Raw genomic sequence first — 22,041 nt, 5'->3', positions numbered from 1 at the left:
TGAGCGCAGTTGACAACAGGCAGGGGTGGGGCCTCGGGAGTGTGTCTGCCCAGGGCCTCGGCAAGGGTTAACGCAGCCCTGCACACAGTAATATATAAAAATGTTTTTAAATGAGTAAAAACCCCATATGTAATCTTTCCCTCTTTGATGCAAAACAAGTGTGATTTGCAATGTGTTTTTATATTTTTGTTTTATTTATTTTTTATATTAATTTGTCAATCAATTTTACTCTTTAAATAAGAATATTACCTAGCATTCTGTGCAATTGTTTACAGTAATGCACTGAATTTTTAAAGTAATATGCCTATAATTTCTACTAATTGCCACTATAATTATTGTGTGGGGTCATGAGAATTTTGGATCCTTAAAATTGGGTCACTTATTTTTGGTTTTGGTGAGACATAGATAACAGCAATCATAAAGTACAAACATTAAGGTAAACTCAAACTATTACACAGTGATGCCCTACATGTTTGTAATTTATAACTACACAATTAATTCATGATATAATTTTTATGTTTAGCAGGAATACATCCGATTTGTTGTCAAAAGGGACAATATTTTAATATAAAGGAATAAGATTTTTACCCACAGCTGATTTTACATATGTTCTATAATTAGCTATGTGGCTTTATCACACTAGCCAGGCTTTAGGAATGTATTTAAAAAAAATACTTTTTCTGGGAAAATGATTGTTATACTGCAAGACATGACAAGTAGAAAAAACCCAGTGTTTAAACTCCTGTAATAACTGGAAATACACATGAATGCTATTGTGTGCATTTTTAAGTACATGGTTAAATTCAAGATGGAATGAACCTGGAAGCAGAAGGATTGGAATGAGAAGCCTCTATGTCCAGCAAACTGACCTGTGGCACCAGGTTTTTGAAGGATTCCATGATGCGTGAACTCTTGGCCTCTTGGTAATAGGAAAAGCAACCAGTGATGATGACCACAGCAGCCAGAACTACTCCCAAATATAACTGTAACATGGAGGGAGAGAGAGAAAGAGTGATTCATTGGTATATCAGCATAACTCAGATTTTAACTTGACAACTCCTGCGAATGTGTTCTTATTTTGATGGTGTCCAGATTAATATAAGGTGCAATCACAAAGTTCCAGGACTGTTCCATTTGCAAATGAACAGAATAATGAGCAGGAGCAAGGTTATGCATATGCAGCAGGAGTAAGCAATAACTCTTGTGAGTCAGCATGCCAGAGTTGGAGGCCTGTGTTACATGCATTTTTGGGACGTGCATGTGTGCATTTGAGTCCGCCATGAACATCCTGCCCCTCTTGAAGTGTGAATGCCACTCAGAACACCTTGCCCGGCTCATTGCCCTAGCCTTGCTGAAGCATTTCAAGGGTCTTTGTTGCCGATTGCAAATGCTTACTCATTGTGCAAATCGCAAAAGTACACATCACAAAAACGTGCAACACAGGTCTTGATGTTGACAGCACAACATCACACAGCATACTGACTCACAAGAGTTACTGCTCACTCCTACTTCACATGCATGATGTTGCCGCGCTCCATTGGTTTGCAGTAGGAATAGACTGGAACTTTCTGATCACACCGCACATGTGTTTATTTGCCACTTCAAATAAAAAAAAAAGAGATGTTATCTTTTGAGAATCAATGGGACTAAATGTGGTAACATGAACACCACTATGAAATACATTATTTCAAATTCTTTCATTTATAGACACAAATAGTGATGAATGGTTAAGCAATAAAAGATACTATTGTCACAATTCAGTCAAGTTAGTGTCCAGGCCTTAGTAAGCAAATAATTTTATGTAGCTAGAACTTCAGTAATTTAAACAGTCCCAGAACTTTTTGATTGGACTTCATATCATTGGCTTGGCCAAAATTGCAGTAACGTGACCACTGAACACTTCATTCAAGAAGCATTATGTAATTTTTATTAGATAACAATTGCAATAAAAACACTAACCGTTTCCCCAACCATCCATCTCATGGCTTCTGGTTATGGTGCTGTGCTGAGCAGATGTGTATCAGAGCTCCCGCAAAAATATGGAGAATAAACTAACCAGATAGCCTGTACTGAACTAGTGAACACTCACAATTTATGTTTAAATGTAAGCACCAGCTGAAATGGCTCCTAAATTGCTGGCAAAAGCTCAAAAAGCTTCTAAAAACAGACACTATGTGTGAACCGGGACTAGCAGACTCAAATGCTATCAACAAAGACTCATGTGGTGGTTAGACCAAGCCAAATTCTTAACGCCATTCATACAATGAAAGAAGATTTCATGTCAAGATTTGATGGTCTATTAAGCGCTATTCAGGGAGTACAGGGGGAACTGAAGACAGTACCTGTGCGTGTTACAGAATCAAAAGACAAAGTTAGCACCAATCAAGATGATATAGAGTCAATGAAGACTCAGACCAGTATGATGAAAGCAGCTATTGAAGAGCTGGTTTTTAAAATAGATGACTTATTAAACTGGGCCTGCTGCTCAAACCTTCACCTGGTTGGCCTTCCAGAGAAGAAAGAAGGGACCGACATTTGTACTTTTCTGGAAAAGTGGATTCCTGAAGCACTTAGTGAACATAATTTTCCAGGGCCCTTGATGATAGAGATGGGGCATAGAATTGGCTGACCCAACGTTACCAGTACTGAGGATATGGATCATTCTGGTGTGTACCCCAAAGTGGTAATCATGAAGTTCCTAAACTACGTGGACAAATCTCAGGTCATGAAAGCTGCCAGGAGCAAGGGGCAAATACTCTATGATAACCAAAGAGTCATGTTTTCCCCCAACATTTCTGCTGACCTGCTAGAGCAGAGGAACATTTTCAACTCAGTGAAGAAAGAACTGGCTTCTCTCTCTATCCCAGCTCTGCGCAAAGGGATAATTAATCATGCTAAACTTCTGGCAACTGTTAAGGGAAGACAGCACATCTTTAGTACTGCATCAGAAGCAGAGGAATTTGTGTGCGAGTTGAAGGCTGACACTTGGGAGGTTGGAGCAAGAGACAACTTTTGAGTATTGATTACTTAACTGGGTGGCACAGTGGTGTAGTGGTTAGCACTGTCGCCTCACAGCAAGAAGGTCTGGGTTTGAGCCCCTTGGCCGGCGAGGGCCTTTCTGTGCAGAGTTTGCATGTTCTCCCCGTGTCCGCATGGATTTCCTCCGGGTGCTCCGGTTTCCTCCACAGTCCAAAGACATGCAGATTAGATTAACTGGTGACTCTAAATTGACCGTAGGTGTGAATGTGAGTGTGAATGGTTGTCTGTGTCTATGTGTCGGCCCTGTGATGACCTGGCGACTTGTCCAGGGTGTACCCCGCCTTTCGCCCGTAGTCAGCTGGGATAGGCTCCAGCTTGCCTGCGACCCTGTAGAACAGGATAAAGTGGCTAGAGATAATGAGATGAGACATAATTCTGTGCCTTTTCGTCCTATTAGTCTCATCTCATCTCATTATCTCTAGCCGCTTTATCCTTCTACAGGGTCGCAGGCAAGCTGGAGCCTATCCCAGCTGACTATGGGTGAAAGGCGGGGTACACCCTGGACAAGTCGCCAGGTCATCACAGGGCCTGTCTTATTAGTGTCAGTGAGAATTGATTTAGCAGATACCTCATTATCCAATGTGAAATTCTTTCAGTGAGATTGAATCTGGTTAATTTGTATGGGCCCAATGATGTCACCGATCCTATTTGTGATATTCATGGATGGGATCTCAAAGCACAGCCATGGTGAGGAGGGTGTCCAGTTTGGGAACCTCAGAATTGCATCTCTGCTCTTTGCAGATGATGTGGTTCTGTTGGCTTCTTCAGACAGTGACCTTCAGCAAGCACTGGGATGGTTTGCAGCCGAGAGTGAAGTGGCTGGGATGAGAGTCAGCACCTCCAAATCTGAGGCCATGGTTCTCTGCCAGAAAACAGTGGAGTGCTCCCTCTGGGTTGGGGGTGAGTTGCTGCCCCAAGTGAAGGAGTTCAAGTATCTCAAGGTCTTGTTCACGAGTGATGGTAAAATGGAGCATGAGATGGACAGGCGGATTGGGATGGTGTCAGCAGTAATGCAGGCATTGTACCAGTCCGTCGTGGTGAAGAGGGAGCTGAATCAGAAGGCAAAGATTTTGATTTACCAGTCAATCTATGTTCCAACCCTCACCTATGGTCATGAGCTTTGGGTAGGATAAGAGTGTGGGTACAGGTGGCTGAAATGAGCTTTCTCCATAGGGTGGCTGGGCTCACCCTTAGAGATAGGGTGAGGAGCTCAGATATCCAGAGGAATCTTGGTGTAGAGCTACTGCTTCTTCATGTTGAAAGGAGTCAGCTGAGGTGGTTCAGGCATCTGATTAGGATGCCTCCTGGGCGCCTTTCTTTGGAGGTTTTCCAGGCATGTCCAACTGGGGGAGACCCCGGGGTAGACCCAGAACACGCTGGAGAGATTATATATCTCATCTGGCCTAGGAGTGCCTTGGGATCCCCCAGGAAGAACTGGAAAGTGTTGCTGGAGAGAGGGACACTGGAATACTCTGTTTAGCCTGCTGCCACCGTGACCTGACTTCAGATAAGTGGAAGGAAATGGATGGATGGATGGATGGAATAAAAGGTTTTACCTATTTATGTGTGGAGATCACTCCTACCATTGATAAAATTGTTCCAACTAACTACAATCCCCTGACAGACAAAGTTACACAGCTTATAAATAGGTGGACAAGAATGCCTCCATCTATGAAAATGTCAGTTTTCCCCAAGCATTTGTACCTTTTCCAATCTATTCCACTTGCTCCCCACCTTCACTTTTTCATTTACTAAAAAAGCTTTTCTGCAACTTCATTTGAAACAATAGACGTTCTTGACTCAGCCTATCCCTGCTATTCCTATCATATGATAGAGGTGGATTACAACTACCAAATCTTATGTGGTATTACTGGGCAGCTCAAATCAGAACAGGAATGTTTTACTTTATGAAAGACCACCCTCCAGCTTGGGTTTCAATGGAATCCCAGTTAATTAATATTCCTTTGAACTTATATTCTCAGAAAACAAGAACAAACTAATCAAACAGAGTAAAAACCCTGTCTGTCACGGAACAGACAGGAGAGGAGATCAAATGCGCTCAAACCATAGTTTATTAATAATAGGGGAAAGGGGAGAATGTGTGTGGGTGAAGTCCAGTGGCAGGAGAACTGAGAGGCAGGGATGGCTGGTAGTGATGTCTGAGGTTTCCCATCCAAGTACTGACCAGGCCTGACCCTGCTTAGCTTCAGAGATGAGACAGGACCAGACATAGTCGCTGTAGGGCTGAGCGAGCTGGTACAGGAGGGGCAGGCAAGAGGCAAAGTCGACAAAACAGAAGGCAGATCAGGTTACCAGGGCTGGAGAGCAGACAGAGTCAAACAGAACCAGAAATCTTCAAGAGTCAGAGTAGTAGGAACACAGAGCAGGTTATCAGGCTGAGAGTTGCAGATGATCTGACACTGAGGCTAGGGAGAACTGCAGCTTAAATACACCCAGGGGGAAGCAGGTGATCGGCAACAGCCAATGACAGTCACTGAAAGTTAATAAGAGGAAGTGAGTGCGGGCATAGCCGGTAATGCTGAGTGGAGATGTTACCTGAAGAGAGAAGCCCACAGGTAGGACCATGACACTGTCCTTAAAAATACATTAATGATTTGGTATAGTATTCTGGCATATTTGGGAGAGACTAGTAAATTATCACAGTTTGGTCTCGTCTTTGGTAACAATGATTTTCAGCCAGAAAGATTGGACACTGGATTTAAAACAGGTGCATCTCAGGTTATAGCTATAGTAGCTGACCTCTATAAGGACAATCTTGCTCTGATGTCATTTGAAGAACTTAACACCACATATGGGATTTCTGCAAAACATTTCTTTAAATATGTTCAACTGAGAAGCTTCATATTGGCCAGGCAGTGTAATAGTTTGAAACCTTCCCCTCTGTCAACCCTTAAAGATTTCATATTAAGATTTTTAAACTTCAGGGGGCAGGTGTCTTTATTATATGAACTGTTTGTAAGTGAATCCAAGGAAACATCACAAAATATATTTACAATCATAGAGAACAGATTTGCAGGAGAATTTACAGAGGAAGAATGTTCTAAAGCATGTTTTACAGCTCAAACCCAAACTGTGAATACAAATTCAAAGTTGTTGCAATATAAATGGATAAGCAGACAATATTACCCCAATTAGGCTGCACCTTTCAACCCAAATATTCCAGATACTTATTAGATTAGATTAGATTAGATTAGATTAGATTAGATTAGATTAGATTAGATAAGATAAAACTTTATTGATCCTTTTGGGCAGGTTCCCTCAGGGAAATTAAGAACTTAATTTTAATGATACTTGCATTAAATGTAAACATCAGAAAGAATCTTTATTTCATTGCATGTGGGAATGTCCCCTGATACTCCTTTTTGGAAGAAACTGTTGGACTTGGCCAGTTGAATCATTGGTAAAGAAGTGCCTCTAAATCCAAAGCTATGTTTACTGAATATTTACCCAGACAATTTTATGACCTCTAAAAAAAATGAAAGCTCCCTACTCAATATCTGTTTTTAGAAACTAAGAGCTGTATAGCCTATGCATGGAAAAAAGAGAAATTTTATGTTACTTCACAATGGCTGACCGGAATTACTTTTTACTTTGCTTTAGAAAAGATAAGCTACACTACAAAGAACCAGCTTGACAAGTTTTGGAAAATTTGGAAGACTTTCTATAATTTCCTTGAGAACAATAATATTGATGTAGATGGTTGGAATGATGAGCTGAACTGAGTTGTGTTTTTTTTTTAAACCTCCGGAATGCTATTTATGTACTCATGTACCTTCTTGTTTAATGTTGTTCATTATTTTGTTAATTTTACAAACATTCAATAAATAAATATTTTTTTAAAACCATCCATTTTGTTAAGTCTAGACACTTAAAAATTGCTGAAAACATCAAACAGAACCTAAAGTTTATTGACACCACACCTTTTTGTTAAAGGAAACTCTAATCTGGTGGATGTTGTAGCCAGAGTACTTGGTCATTGGTGCCAAACTGCCAATGGCTCATGAAACGGGTACTAAGGGCACAATTCTCCCATGCATGCAAGTTAAAACTAGAGGCCTGTGCAGGTCTGAGCTTAACCTTTTTCTGATTGGGAGATAGATGCTATGGTACATAAATAGAAAAATAGCCTGCTTAAAAATACGCCGATGCCAGAAAATCTGTTCCTTTCCTGGATAGCACTCCAGATCACTTGGCCATGGAGGATTACATTGCAAACTGAGATTATGTAATGTGGTACTTGCATAATCAGTATGCAGTGGTGCCACACCACAACTGTGGAATCGCTACCTGAGGCTGGCATACCAATGGCCATCTTACATTCTTAAACATACTCAAACTCTGTTAAACACACACATATAGACAGGTGCCTCCATAGGCTTCAGCCAAAGGCTGAGCCAAAAAAAGCATGGATCTACATGGTTTTCAAACTATATGGATTCGCCCCTTGACTTAGGTCTATGACTTGCCATGCCATGCCATGAAGTCAGTTACACACTTCAGGAGAAACAAGCCCCAACTCTTGGTTCATCTTTTGTAAATGACATTTACAAAAGACGAACCCAGGTTGCTTACCCAACCTGGAACTTCTGACCATTCACCCTTTCTATCTTCTGCGAGAATTCACCTTGGTCATAGTCAGCACTGTTTATCTTCTGCCTCAGGTAGACACAGACACTGCCTTATGTGCGCTACATGAGGCTCTCACTCAACACATAATAAACCACTGGGACACTGTGTTTATTGTGGTGGAGGACTTTAACAGTGCCAACCTCAAACACACGCTTCCAACCCTCCACCAACACATCACCTGCCCCACCAGGGAAAATAGGATGTTGCACTGTTGCACTCTGTTCAAGGACTGTTACAAGGTAAAGTCCCTGCCGGCGTTTGGGAAATCGGACCATGCCGCCATTTTCCTCATTCCTGTTTACAAAGACTGAAACAGGAAACCCCAGTTGTGAAGGAGGTCACTCACTGGACGGACATAACAGAAGCCGCCCTGCAGGATGCCTTGAATGATGCAGACTGGTACGTGTTCCACACACAGCTCTAATGACTGACATGTTTACAGAATTGGTTGTGGGATTTATCATGAAACTAGTGGATGATAGGGTTCACAAAACTACCATCAGGATGTTTCCCAACCAGAAGCCATGGGTGAACAAAACCATCCGTGATGCTCTAAGATTGCGCGCCCCACCTTGCTACCGGAAATATGAACCAATACATAGCTGCATCTTACAACATGCGCAGAGCAGTGAAGGAGGTGAAAGCGGAACTATGGGAGTAAGCTACAACAAAGTAACACTAGAAGCCTCTGGGAGGGACTCAGGACAATAACAGACTACAAAAACGCATTCTCCACAATGACAAATGCAGACACATCACTGGCAGAAGAGCTGAACACATTTTATTCTTGTTTTGAGGCTGCAGCTAATGCTACTACAAATAGCTGTGTGAATAACAACATGCACACAGAGAGTGCCAGTGAAGGGGTTGCTTTCATCATCACAGAACACACTGTGAGGAATGCCTTCAAGAGAGTGAACACGAGGAAGGCAACAGGACCTGATGGCATCTCAAGTAGGGTCCTGAGAGCCTGTGCAGAGTAGCTAGCACCAGTGTTCACGGAGCTCTTCAGCCTCTGCCTGGTTCAGGCAGTGATTCCCAGGTGCTTCAAGCAGTCCATTATGTCTGTGAAGATTCTCAGTCATCCAGGTCATAGTAAACTGTGGGCGGTAAAAGAGAGCAACTGGACTTGCTTGGAGATTCTTGAAGACATTTCACCTCTCATCCGAAAGGCTTCTTCAGTTCTGTCTAATTAATAGGGAGTATCGGGTATTTATCCTCTCATTGATGAAAAGCAATCCTAAGGTGTCGTTGAGTCATCCTGTTGGTGTGGGTCACTGGGGGCTGGGTGTGAACGGCCTAGAGGGTCGTTGGAGTGATCAATGGTTGTTGGTTCTCTCTGTCCTCCTGTGAGTCACTGAAAACAGCTGGGTTTTGGTGTGCATTCAGTTGTCTGGGAAATGTGCTAAGGACTGCATTGTAAGTGGCTGATAAATTATGTCTTAGACCACCACCTCTGTTCAGTGATGGCCGTTCCAGATTGACAAAAATGGCTTCTTTAACTCCTCACTCATACCAACGATCCTCTCTGGCTAAAATGCGTACATTGCAATCCTGAAATGAGTGTCCTTTGTTGTTAAGATGAAGCTAGACAGCAGAGTCCTGGCCTGAGGAACTGGCTCTCCTGTGTGACTCAATGACACCTTAGGATTGCTTTTCATCCATGAGAGGATAAATACCTGATACTCCCTATTAGTCAGACAGAACTGAAGAATCCTTTCGGATGAGAGGTGAAACGTCTTCAATAATCTTCAAGCAAGTCCAGTTGCTCTCTTTTACCACCCACAAGCAGTCCGTTATTATTCCTGTCATGAAGAAACAAGAACCCACTTGTCCTAATGAATACCATCTAGTAGCACTGACATCAGTTGTGATGAAGTGCTTTGAAAGACTGGTCAGAGACTTTACCACCACTTCTTGCTAACTTGGACCCACTACAGTTTGCTGACTGGTCTAATCGTTCTACTGATGATGCCATCACACATCTCCTGCACACAACTCTTAGCCACCTTGACTCCAGGAATGGGAATTATATTAAGATGCTGTTTGTGGTCTATAGTTCTGCATTCAACATGATAATTGCTCTTCACAAAGATCAAGGATCTGGGACTTAGGCTACATCCACACGACAACGGCAATGAGATGTTATTTAAAAATATATCACGTCCAAATGGGCAACGATCAGTAAAATATCAGGTCCATATGGCAATGCAACGCTTGCTGAAAACGATGCAATACACATGCCACACCTCTAGGGGCGCTGTAAGACGGTCCCTTCGGAGACACCAGAACAATAGAAGAAGTAAGGACGCATGTGCATAAACTATTATGCGCGAGACTTCATATTAGCCACAAAGTCAGGAAAATCTGTTCGTAAAATTACATTATAATGACCAAATACAATGAAAAGTATTTTTCCAGTCTCACCTGTGAAAGGTAATCCCATGTGATCTTGTTTGGACGGTAAACCTGTTGGTACAGTTAAACGCAGCACATGAATGAGGCATCTTTATTCTCCGCTTTGACCTATCCAATATGGCGGCGAGGATGACGTATGATTCTACGCGGAAGGCGGCATCTTTAATGGTCCGGAATAAATTGAATGCTACACGTTGATGGATTAATTTGTTGTTCTACGCCCTTTTTGAGGAATGTATTGTAGGACTTAAACCAACATCTGAAGAGGTGAGATCGCTCCTTTTTTCCCTATTTTTGCTGGCGGGATTGACTCTGCCCTAAGGGCTATTTTCTCTCTCTCTCTCTCTCACTTTGCACCATTACACAATAAATATTCACAGTGAAAATATTTTGTAAGCTCGTTTCATGAACCAAGTTATAGGATTTGTTGACAACTCGCATCGAGTTCGTTACACTTCTACCCAGCGTGACGCACTCACAGTCATGTGGTTGTGACGTCATCGTAAACAAATCCGTTCTACTCATCCAGATGACTTCGCAACGGCAACGTTGCCAGATCTTTCCACTCTGGAACCCGTTCTCAAAAAGACTGCGTTTTGGGCACCCAAAACGCCGGTGCCGTGTGGACGCTAGGCCAAAATGATAAACAATTGTATCAGAGTCACCTGAATCCGTTGCCGTGTGGACAGGGCCTTAGTCCATTACTGTGTCAGTGGATCCTCAACTTCCTTTCAGATAGACCACAAGCAGTAAGGGTGGGGAAACATGTCTCGTGTGTGTGTGTGTGTGTGTGATCTCATCTCTAGCTGCTTTATCCTGTTCTACAGGGTCGCAGGCAAGCTGGAGCCTATCCCAGCTGACTATAGGCGAAACCCTGGACAAGTCGCCAGGTCACCAGAGGGCTGACACATAGACACAGACAACCATTCACACTCACATTCACACCTACGGTCAATTAAGGCTACATCCACACGACAACGGCAACGAGATTTTATTTTAAAAAATATCGCGTCCACATGGGCAATGGATCAGTAAAATATCAGGTACATATGGCAATGCAATGCTTGCTGAAAATGATGCAATACACATGCCACACCTCTACGTGCGCTGTAAGACGGTCCCATCGGAGACACCAGAACAATAGAAGAAGTAGGACGCATGCGCATAAACCCCTTCTTCTACCTGGCATGAAGTACTCACAGGAACAAACACACAACAACAACAAGAAGATGGCTGCGACTACACGAGGAAATCGTGCCTTCTGTATGTACAAATTAGTTTTATTAGTGTGCATAGTTTTATATAACTTAATTTTCTTATTGTGTGTGAACATTTTGAAAAGCATTTTTATATAATTTATATAACTTTTTATATTGTGTGTGAACATTTTGAAAAGCAGTCTTATCCAATAAAAAAAAGAAATTCAAGAAATGGTTCAGTTACTTGTTTATTTAAAAGAAAAGCTGTATACAAAAGTGAATGCAATGCAGTGGTTCATAAAAAACAGCAAGAGTGCTGCTTGTTCTAGTCATGTGGTTGTGACGTCATCGTAAACAAATCCGTTCTACTCATCCAGACGACTTCGCAACGGCGCCGTTGCCAGATTTTTCCACTCTGGAACCCGTTCTCAAAAAATATCGTTTTGGGGCACCCAAAACGCCGGTGCCGTGTGGACACCAGGCCGAAACGATAAACAATTTTATCAGATTCACCTGAATCCATTGCCATGTGGACAGGGCCTTAGAGTCACCAGTTAACCTAACTTGCATGTCTTTGGACTGTGGGGGAAACCCACGTGGACAACATGCAAACATCACACAGAAAGGCCCTTGCCAGTCATGGGGCTCGAACCCGGACCTTCTTGCTGTGAGGCGACAGTGCTAACCACTACACCACCGTGCCGCCGCCGTGTGTGTGTGTGTGTATATTCTGCAGAGTACTCTATCACATTTTTATTCTATTTATCACATTCTGTTTAACTCTTTTTTTCTTTGTATCTTTTTATTATCTTTACTACTTACAGAGCATTGCACTGAGTATTTCTCTACATGTCATACTATGCATGATTGTGTATGTGACAAATAAAATTTAAATTCGAAATTATATATTACTTCCACCAAGGTATTGGTCAACTCTGGACCTGTCAGGAGATAATCATTCAAGGACGTCCATTGAAACCTTGCAGAGCAGTCAAAGACAGCATGAATTTTCCCAGGCTTTTGTGGATGATACACCCTTTGGTGTGGGATATTCCATGCTGGAGCTTTGCTGATGGCTTCTTCTGGGATCCTTTCTGCATCTCCATGGGTTATGGTCTCATCCATGAAGGTTTTGTAGCTTTTGTAGTATTGCTGATTTCTTTTCAGCTTCTTCTCTAGGCATCTGAGACAGTGGATAGTGCATATCTTATTTGGTAAGTTGGGCCTTTCAATTTTAAATGAAAGTGGCATTTCAGAGTAGCCATCATCATCATTAAGCCAAATGCCTTTTTTCATCTTTGGAGACTTGGAGATCCTCTTGAGAAATGTGGTTATACTCTGAAGATTTTTCAACAAAGTCAGATTCCAGCACCTTGATGTCTACAGGTGAGATTACCTCCTTAATCTGTGTCCACTTTGCTTGTGATGGCTGAAGAAGACTGCAGACATAGCATCACTGGCTTCAAAATGACCTGGTGGCTTACTCCAGTTGCATCTCCGTAGTTGAGACATGGGTTGACATGGCAGACTATGGTCCAGCCCAAGTCTGTTCTCAGTGCAAATGGCTGATTTTCTTCACCAGGCACCACTTGTCTTGGGACAAGAGCTTGAGGACAGTTGTAACCACTGAGCAAGCCCATGTCACAGCTTTGCTAAGGAACAAACTCATCTGCAATGTGTTCAAGATGAGGCTATGCCTTCACAGTCACTGGTGTGGGAATATTCTCTCATTGCAAGAATTAATTATCTTGTATATCACTGGCAGAGAAATTATCTCGTCTGATTAGAATCCTCTAACTTGAAGACCAGTCAGTTTCATACAGGACACGATTGTGTTTCTTGAAGCCATTGTGGAGAGCCTTAGCTGAAGTGGCTCATTCTTTGCGTGTAAATAGATAGATAGATAGACAGAACTTTACTGATCCCTTTGGGAGGGTTCCCTCAAGGAAATTAAAATTCCAGCAGCATCATTACAGGATAAACAGAAGATAGAAAATAGAGAAAACTTCTAGATAAATCAAGTATTAACATATACAAATACAAAAAATAAAATATGAAAAAAGTCCAGCAAGAGAGGTATTGCACATAATATTGCACATTGTCCAGTATTGCTTTTTGTCAGGCTAGGCTACTGCTCCTTCCCATCCTCTGTCCTCCTGTTACCCTTCCTCCCCCCCAGAGAGGAGTTGTACAGTCTGATGGCATGAGGAACAAAGGAGTTTTTAAGTCTGTTAGTCCTGCACTTGGGAAGGAGCATTCTGTCACTGAACAGACTCCTCTGGTTGCTGATGACGGTGTGCAGAGGATGACTAGCATCGTCCATGATGTTCAGTAGTTTGTCCATAGTCCTCTTCTCTGCCACCATCACCATAGAGTCCAGCTTCATGCTGACCACAGAGCCGGCCCGCCTGATCAGTTTGTCCAGCCTGGATGTGCTTCTTGGATGTGCTGCCCCCCCAGCACACCACGGTGTAAAACAGGACACTGATGACCACAGACTGATAGAACATCCACAGGAGTTTCCTGCAGATGTTAAAGGACCACAGCCTCCTCAGGAAGTACAGCCTGCTCTATACCTTCCTGTACAGGTGGTTGGTGTTGCAAGTCCAGTCCAGCTTGCTGTCCAGCCACAGCACAAGGTACTTGTAGGAATCCACAGCCTCCACCCCGACTCCCTCAATCAGAACTGGTCGTGATCTTGGTCTGGACCTCCCAAAGTCAATGACCAGCTCCTTGGTCTTCGAAGTGTTGAACTGCAGATGATTCCTATTGCACCAAATGGCAAAGTCCCTCACCAGGCTCCTATACTCCTTCTGTCTGTCATCCCTGATACACCCCACTATGGCTGTGTCATCGGCGAACTTCTGAATGTGACACATCTCTGAGTTGTAGCAGAAGTCTGCGGTGTACAGGGTGAAGAGAACAGGGGCCAGCACCGTGCCCTGGGGTGCTCTGGTGCTGCTAATCACAGTGTCAGATGTGATGTCCTTCAGCCTGATGTACTGCGGCCTGTCAGTGAGGTAGCTGGAGATCCAGGTGACCAGGCAGGGGTCCACTCGCATCCTGTTCAGTTTGTCCTGAAGCATAAGGGGCTGAATGGTATTGAAGACACTCGAGAAGTCCAGAAAGAGGATCCTCACTGTACCATTTCCCTTATCCAGATGCAAGTGGGCTCGGTGTAGCAGGTAGAGGATAGCATCTTCCACACCAACACCTGCCTGGTACGCAAACTGCAGAGAGTCCTGGGCATCTGAGGATGCTCCAACATCTTCATCAGATGTGAAGTGAGTGCCACTGGTTGTAAGTCATTTGGCTCTCTGGGCCGGTTCTTCTTAGGAACTGGAACGATGCGTGATGTCTTCCAGAGGGTGGGCACTCTCCCCAGCTGCAGGCTGAGGTTGAAAATACCTTGGAGTGGTTCATCCAGTTCCGCGACACACCTTGTCTGGGCCTGCTGTTTTCCTGGGGTGAAGCTTCCTCAGTTGACCTCTGACCTGGGCTGCAGTGATGCATGGAGGAGTCTGTGTTAAGGTAGGGGAGGAGGAGGCTGCTGCAATGACTGGGGGGAGGTGTATTGAGGGAAGAAGGAGAGATGGCTGCAGTGAGGGGGAGGGTGTAGAGCCTTTGCTGTTTCTTCAAGTATAAATGTTGTGTCACTCTGTGCATCAATGAGTGCATACACAAGAATTTAACATTCTGACTCACTTGTGGCGGACACCCATGCTGGGATGATAAAGGATCCCAGCCTTTATCATCCCAGTGCCTCTGACATTCTGGAAAACTCTATTAGATGTTGCCTCATGTGATGTCCTTGCTGCTTTATCTTGTGGATGAGCCATCTTCCCTTCTCTTGACCCTCCATTATTCTTTGCGCCATCAGGTTTTATTGACATCTTTCCTTCTTTGGTGAGATTATTGTGAATGCAAGCTGGATGTCTTCTCTCACACGTATCACAGATCATTCTGGCTTCACAGTCCTTTGAGTGATGGCCAGGCTTTAGGCAACCAAAGCACAACTTGAACAAATTTTACCCACTCAGAGATTGTCTCACTCATAAATTTATGACACTTGTGTAGACTGTTACCTGCCTTCTCACAGAAGACAACTTGTGGTGATAGCTTTCTCATCTGAATTGGTAGTCAGTACCTTTGTTCATGGACCTCTGTTCCTTGAAACCCTTATCTTCTCGCTTTTACTTGGTTTTAGAGCATAGAGAGACGTTATTGTGTTGCAAGCGATTGTAGCTTCATGCGTAAGGAACTCGATTAACTGGTTAAAGCTTGGAAATGTGTGATTTTGTTCATCCATTCTATGACTTTCCTATTCCATCTTGATGTCAGCCAGTCTTGAACTTAGAAAGCATTTTCTGGTTCTCATTGCAGTTGTTGAGCACTTCAAGACCTTTGATGTGAGACATGGCAGCCTCACAGCTGCAGAGAAAATCTGTGAATTCTTGAATTTTACACTGTGTTTGGAGCTTATCTTAGGCCATGCATCAAGTTTGTTTCTGAAGGCTTTGGCAATGAGAAATTAATTGCCATATCTCTCTTCTAGAATAGTCCAGGCTGCATGATAGGCTGACTCTGTACCTAGAAGGAAGTAGCTCTCTATGGCGTTCTTGGTGGGTCCACCCACGTACTTTTGTAGATAATATAGCTTTTCTTCACCTGGTATGTTTTTCTTGTCAAGTGTGTGAAAGAAAACTTTCCAGTCATTAAATCTGAGTGGGTTACTGCTGAATGTTGTAGGTTCAGGGATAGGAAGAAGACTCACACTGATGTACTCTGCGAATGCTCTAACGAGGGCTTCTATGCCATTATCTTGCTTTGAATGTGTCAAAGCTTCTGATGGAAAGTGGTGATGCAACAAGCTACATTCATGCTCAACAACTTCTTTCTCCTTCCAGGGGCACCTCCAGAAATTTTTCAAAGGGGTGGCCAGATGGGGGCCACTGAAAATCTTAGGGTGGCACACCAAAACCAAAACCCTAACAGATTTTCAGGAATTCTTTTATGCTGTTGTCATATATAGGCTATTATAAAACTATGGCAATATGAGAGTTAGGAAATCGCCTGCTGATGTATTTCAGTTTCTCATTTTACAGTTCATCTCATCTCATCATCTCTAGCCGCTTTATCCTTCTACAGGGTCGCAGGCAAGCTGGAGCCTATCCCAGCTGACTACGGGCGAAAGGCGGGGTACACCCTGGACAAGTCGCCAGGTCATCACAGGGCTGACACATAGACACAGACAACCATTCACACTCACATTCACACCTACGGTCAATTTAGAGTCACCAGTTAACCTAACCTGCATGTCTTTGGACTGTGGGGGAAACCGGAGCACCCGGAGGAAACCCACGCGGACACGGGGAGAACATGCAAACTCCACACAGAAAGGCCCTCGCCGGCCCCGGGGCTCGAACCCAGGACCTTCTTGCTGTGAGGCGACAGCGCTAACCACTACACCACCGTGCCGCCCTCATTTTACAGTTAATATTACTAATTATTTTATGTGCATTGACTAATACCAGAACAGTTAACAGTTTGAGTTCCACAATAATCCTGTTTTAATGTGTTATGTGTCTGTACATACATGCGTTAGGTGATTAATTGTCCTTCAAATAGGCTAGTTGTCATTTTCCTTAAAAAGGCAAATATACATCTTTAATTTGAAGGGGTACACTGATTCATCTCATCTCCTCTAGCTGCTTTATCCTTCCACAGGGTTGCAGGCAAGCTGGAGCCTATCCCAGCTGACTATGGGCGAAAGGCAGGGTACACCCTGGACAAGTCACCAGGTCATCACAGGGCTGACACATAAACACAGACAACCATTCACACCTACAGTCAATTTTAGAGTCACCAGTTAACCTAACCTGCATGTCTTTGGACTGTGGGGGAAACCGGAGCACCCGGAGGAAACCCACGCGGAGAACATGCAAACTCCACACAGAAAGGCCCTCGCCAACCCCGGGGCTCGAACCCAGGACCTTCTTGCTGTGAGGCGACAGCGCTAACCACTACACCACCGTGCCGCCGGGTACATTGATTGTAAGAAACAAAACATTGACTGGAACCAAGCCTTCTCAAATTTAAAATCACTGCACAGAGGCCTCCAATTATTTTAAATACAGCCTTATTTGGTTGTTGCTGTGTACTTTTGTAAACAAAAATATACATGTCCAACAATGAATGTAGAACTCTCTAGCAGGTGAAATTGTTAATGTACTGTATATAGAGAGGGTATATGTTATGTTTATATTTTTTATATGGTGGTAGTTATGAATTTACTGTAATGATAATCACTGTCTTATTTTACATTGAGAGTTTTACGGGTATGACCCCACAAAAAATCTAGCCTGTGTGGGTGGGGCGTGAGTAAGTATGCGGAAGTACGGTTGATTAATGCCGTAAGTTTCATTTTGTGTGGATGTTTGTCAGGACTGGGATGCCTTGTCGGTTTACAAACTAGGTGAGTGTCTGTGTTCAATAAACGCAAAAGGAAAAAGGGACATGAGTTGTATCCGCCGTTCTTGTTCTGAAAACCCTTCCAGAGGGGATTTTACTAGACTATAGTAGGTAGTTTGGTGAAAATCTGGACAGTTGTAAACCATTGTCGGAGCTGTGTAAAGGAGTACGGGGCCCCGAGCAGAGATTAATCATCGTTGAGGACCAGTACCAGGATTGTTAATGCCACAACGGGGGAGCCGAAGCTAAGAGCAAACGGGACCATTGAAGGGCTGAATAATTTCCACAACTAAAATGGCAGATGACACGCCAGATCTGGAGAGCCTAAAGAAGAGGCGTTCTAATGCGCAACGGCTCTTTACAACACATATAAATCGCCTTATGGTCAGCGCTGGCCGTTTACGTGAATTGGATTTGTCAGAAGAATTAAGAAGAGTAAGAGATGAATATGATAAACTTCTTGATGCCAGTAATGAATATATTGATGCACTGGGGCAAACGGATCCAACAGGTGAAGGCAGTGAGACACAGGATGCTCTGGAGAGGCGAGAAGCCAGTGAGAAAAAGTTCCTGGAAGCTGAGAGTATGATCATGGAAGTGTTGTGGTCCAAATATGCGCAACCAGACATAGACACTCTCATAACTCAGTTTAAGTCGGCTTTTGATCGTGCTGAGGCATTCGGGAAAAACAAAGTAGTGCCGTGGTCACAGCAAGGGGTCGAAAGTAATAAACTGGACAGAAAACTCCATGAGCTCAGAGACACTGTGTATGCTTGGAGAGACTATCGGCCACAAGGAAAAGACAAATGGATGCTCTTTTTATCATTGAAAGAGGGCAAAGAGCAACTGATGGATGAGTGGACATGCCGACAAGAGGATAAAGATGTAGGAGGTGATAACGCGGTCGGTGAGGGTGTCACATCAGCTAGAGACAGTCTTACTGTCACTGATAACATCACTTTTACCCAAGGTCAAGATATCTTTATTGTCCCAAAACAGGGAAAATGGATTTGCAGCCAGAAAGATGCACACAAAGATATTCACACACAATACAACCAGTAACTCTCTCTATTGCTACCCCACCTGTTAACACTCAGACCTGTTGATGGGCGGGGAACTGCATGTGTTATGAGTCCTTTTCCATTCCTTTCCACTGATGAAGCAAGCATCATGACTAGTGCTCCTCAGGTTGTTACCATCACTAGTCAACCTCCGTGCAGCTGTGTAGCAACTGCTATAGCCAGTACCCCTCAACAGATGTTACCACCCACTATGCAGACACGGCAATCTGATGGCAGGCTTAATGTTGGTTTCGCTCCACCACCAAACCTTGCCAGCTCACCACACCTTCTGAGCGTTCCTCCACCTGTCAATCTTAGCATGGGACAAGGGAGTAGCATGTCATATGGTGGCCTCAGTGCTTATGCCGGTGGAATTAACAGCTTTCAAGGGACCCGTCTTAAAATAAGGCTCACACCCATAAGTTTGCCCAAGTTCTCCGGGGACAGAAGGGACTATTGGTGCTGGAAGGCTGAATGGGAGAGTATCCAGGCGCAAACGGAACCTACCGGCTCACGAGAATGCAAGAAGCTTCATTTGCTAGACAGTATAGATGAAGTTGCAAAAAGGGAACTCAGACTATTGCGTTGTAGGGATGCAAATGATATCTTCAGAGAACTGGAAAACCAGTATGGTGATAAAGCGCAAACAGCAGAAGAAATTGTGCTGGAGCTACAGTCCCGACCTGCTGTAAAGAATCACCAGCCACAGCAGACACTGGAGTTGATCTTAGCAGTGGAGAGGGCGGCATTGGACCTCACAGACCTGGGGTGTGTAGATGCTATACAGAACCAGCTTGTGATTCGGTCATTAGAGAGCAAACTCCCTGACATCATGAAAAGAGGGTGGCTTATGTATGTAAGAAACCCTGATAATAATGTTCAAATAGGAAATCGTTTTGATAGGCTTTTGCTGTTCCTGCAAGACCAAAAGTTGTTACTCATGAAGTTAGAACAGTTGCTACCAAGCAAGGTATGGTCTGTTAACACTTCTGAGAGACCAAATTACCAGGAGAAGCTGGGTGACAGAAAGAGAGAAAAGAAGTCATTCACTAAGGCTACTGCAATTGAAGTCAAAAGAGACTCCCAGCAGATACCATGTCCTGTGTGTGGTGATGCGGAGCATGGAGGGAGATTGTTTCGCTGTAAAGCTTTCAAGAAGGCCAATCTGTCAGAGAAGAAAGCACAGGTGAAAAAGGCGAAGGCATGTACAAAGTGCCTAGATGTTCACAGGGCCTGCAGTGCCTGTACTCCAAAGTTCCTCTGTCATAAGGAGGAGTGCAACAAAGGTGACACTTTGGCAGACCACCACTATTTCCTGTGCCCTATGGTGTCAATAAAGAAGGATACTGCTAAGAGGGAGCTTAAGGTGGAGGAAAGGAAGGGAACTTGTGGCCCAACAGAGGAGCAAGAGGCTGTGTTTGCTGAGTTGGGACTGACTCCTCATCAGCTGGAAGCTGTCCGCAGGGCCTGTACAAACAAAGCTACAGTAAGAGGCAGGAGTCTGATAGAAGAAAGCGGCTTGATAGAGTATCCAGTTCTTATGATGCTCGTACCTGTGATGTCAAAGAGAGGAGACGGCCTCGGAGCCTTGGTTGACCTTGCCTCAGATACTAATTACATTACTCACCAAGCTGCAGAAAGGCTGGGACTGACCGGCAAACCAATCTCACTTGTGGTGTATGGTGTTGGTACGATGAAGGTGAAGGTTAATACAAAAAGGTACCATGTAACGATAAAGGTGTGGACCTCACGAGGGACGTTGAGACTCCATGAGATGATCTGCTATGGGATGGAAGACATCGCCAAAGTGGACTGAGTGGTGACATCGGAGCAGCTGGAGCAGTTTTTCCCAGGAGTCGAGCCAGGAGAATTGTCTCGCCCAGGGAAAATTGATCTCCTGATTAGTACTCGAGAGGGTCGGTTAGCTCCCCAGAGGCTGCAAAGGGTTGGTGACCTTGTGCTGTGGGATGGTCCTCTAGGCAAAACCGTGAGTGGTGCACATCCAGACCTCTTTGAGGAAGTGGAGATGACTGCATGGCACTCGAAGACACACTTCGCATGCTCCATGAGGACAGTGGCCTTCAAAGTCGAAGAACACTTTGTGGGACAGACAGGAAGTCACTTAGAGCTGGAAAACTGTGTGGAGGTTCATACAACAGCAGCATGCAATAAGGAGGTCTTAGAGTGGCTAAAATGGGACAGCATCGGAGCAGCCTGTGACCCTGCCTGCGGAGGATGTCACTGTGGAAAGTGTTCACCAGGAGGGAAGGAGATATCTCTGGCCAATGAGAAGGAGCTTGAGGTGATAAGAGCAGGCCTGACCTTCCGAGAGAGTGACGCCCACAGCAACCAGCCACACTGGGATGTTAAGTACCCCTGGAAGGAAGATCCAGCCACTCTTCCCCACAATCGAAAGGCTGTGGAAGCAACATTCCTGAAGGCTGAGAAGCGGCTCATGAAAGACCCCATATGGAAAGAGGCCTACACAAGGCAAGTCCACGAGATGGTGGAGAGGGGAGCTGCTGTTAAGCTGACTAAGGATGTGTTGAACAGCTGGAAGGGCAGCGTGTGGTGGGTGAGTCACCTAACTGCACCAAATCCCCACTCAGTGACTACACCTGTGCGCCTTGTCTGGAATAGCAGTCAGGAGTTCAGAGGGGTGAGCATGAACAGCATTTTACTCAAAGGCCCAGATGTTCTGAATCCCATCAGAGCGGTGCTCCTTAGATTCCAGGAAGGGGAGCATGCAGCCATCAGAGACATCACAAAGATGTACAATTCAGTATGGCTGGAGGAACAGGAGGTCCATTTACATCAGTTCCTGTGGAGAGACTCACCGAAAGATGAGATTGAGGACTACGCTGTTGTGAGGGTGAACATGGGAGACAAACCGGCGGGGTGCATTGCACAGGTAGCGATGCGAGAGACCGCGAAGTTGCCCCGGTTCTCTGACATGAAGGAGGAAAGAAGGGTCATTGAGGAAGACTCCTATGTCGATGATCTCCTCACATCACACAATGATCCACAGTACCTAGACAAGATCTTAGAGGGAGTGGAGAAGATATTGAAAACAGGAGGCTTCCACCTTAAGCCCTGGGTCCGGTCCAGTCAAAATGGGAGGCCGGACGGGATAGAGTCCAAGCCTATTACTATGATGTTACCCAACCAGCTAGGGGTGGAAGACAACAAAGCCCTGGGGGTTG

At 44.3% G+C, this 22,041-nt stretch overlaps 1 protein-coding gene across 3 annotated transcripts in view; it reads right to left on the bottom strand.

Moving 5' to 3' along the window:
- atp1a2a (ATPase Na+/K+ transporting subunit alpha 2a) overlaps positions 1 to 22,041 on the bottom strand; it is a 431,823-nt gene that overhangs the window by 300,503 nt on the left and 109,279 nt on the right. For all 3 annotated transcript variants that reach the window (XM_060906007.1, XM_060906008.1, XM_060906009.1), the window contains exon 5: positions 870 to 983. In XM_060906007.1, coding sequence (XP_060761990.1) covers positions 870 to 983 — 114 coding nt within the window. The remainder of the gene's footprint in view (positions 1 to 869; positions 984 to 22,041) is intronic.

Source organism: Neoarius graeffei, chromosome 23 (assembly GCF_027579695.1).
Source record: "Neoarius graeffei isolate fNeoGra1 chromosome 23, fNeoGra1.pri, whole genome shotgun sequence".
Taxonomy (NCBI): domain Eukaryota; kingdom Metazoa; phylum Chordata; class Actinopteri; order Siluriformes; family Ariidae; genus Neoarius; species Neoarius graeffei.
The sequence above is the reverse complement of the archived record's forward strand: the minus strand, read 5'-3'. Positions and strand labels throughout refer to the sequence as shown.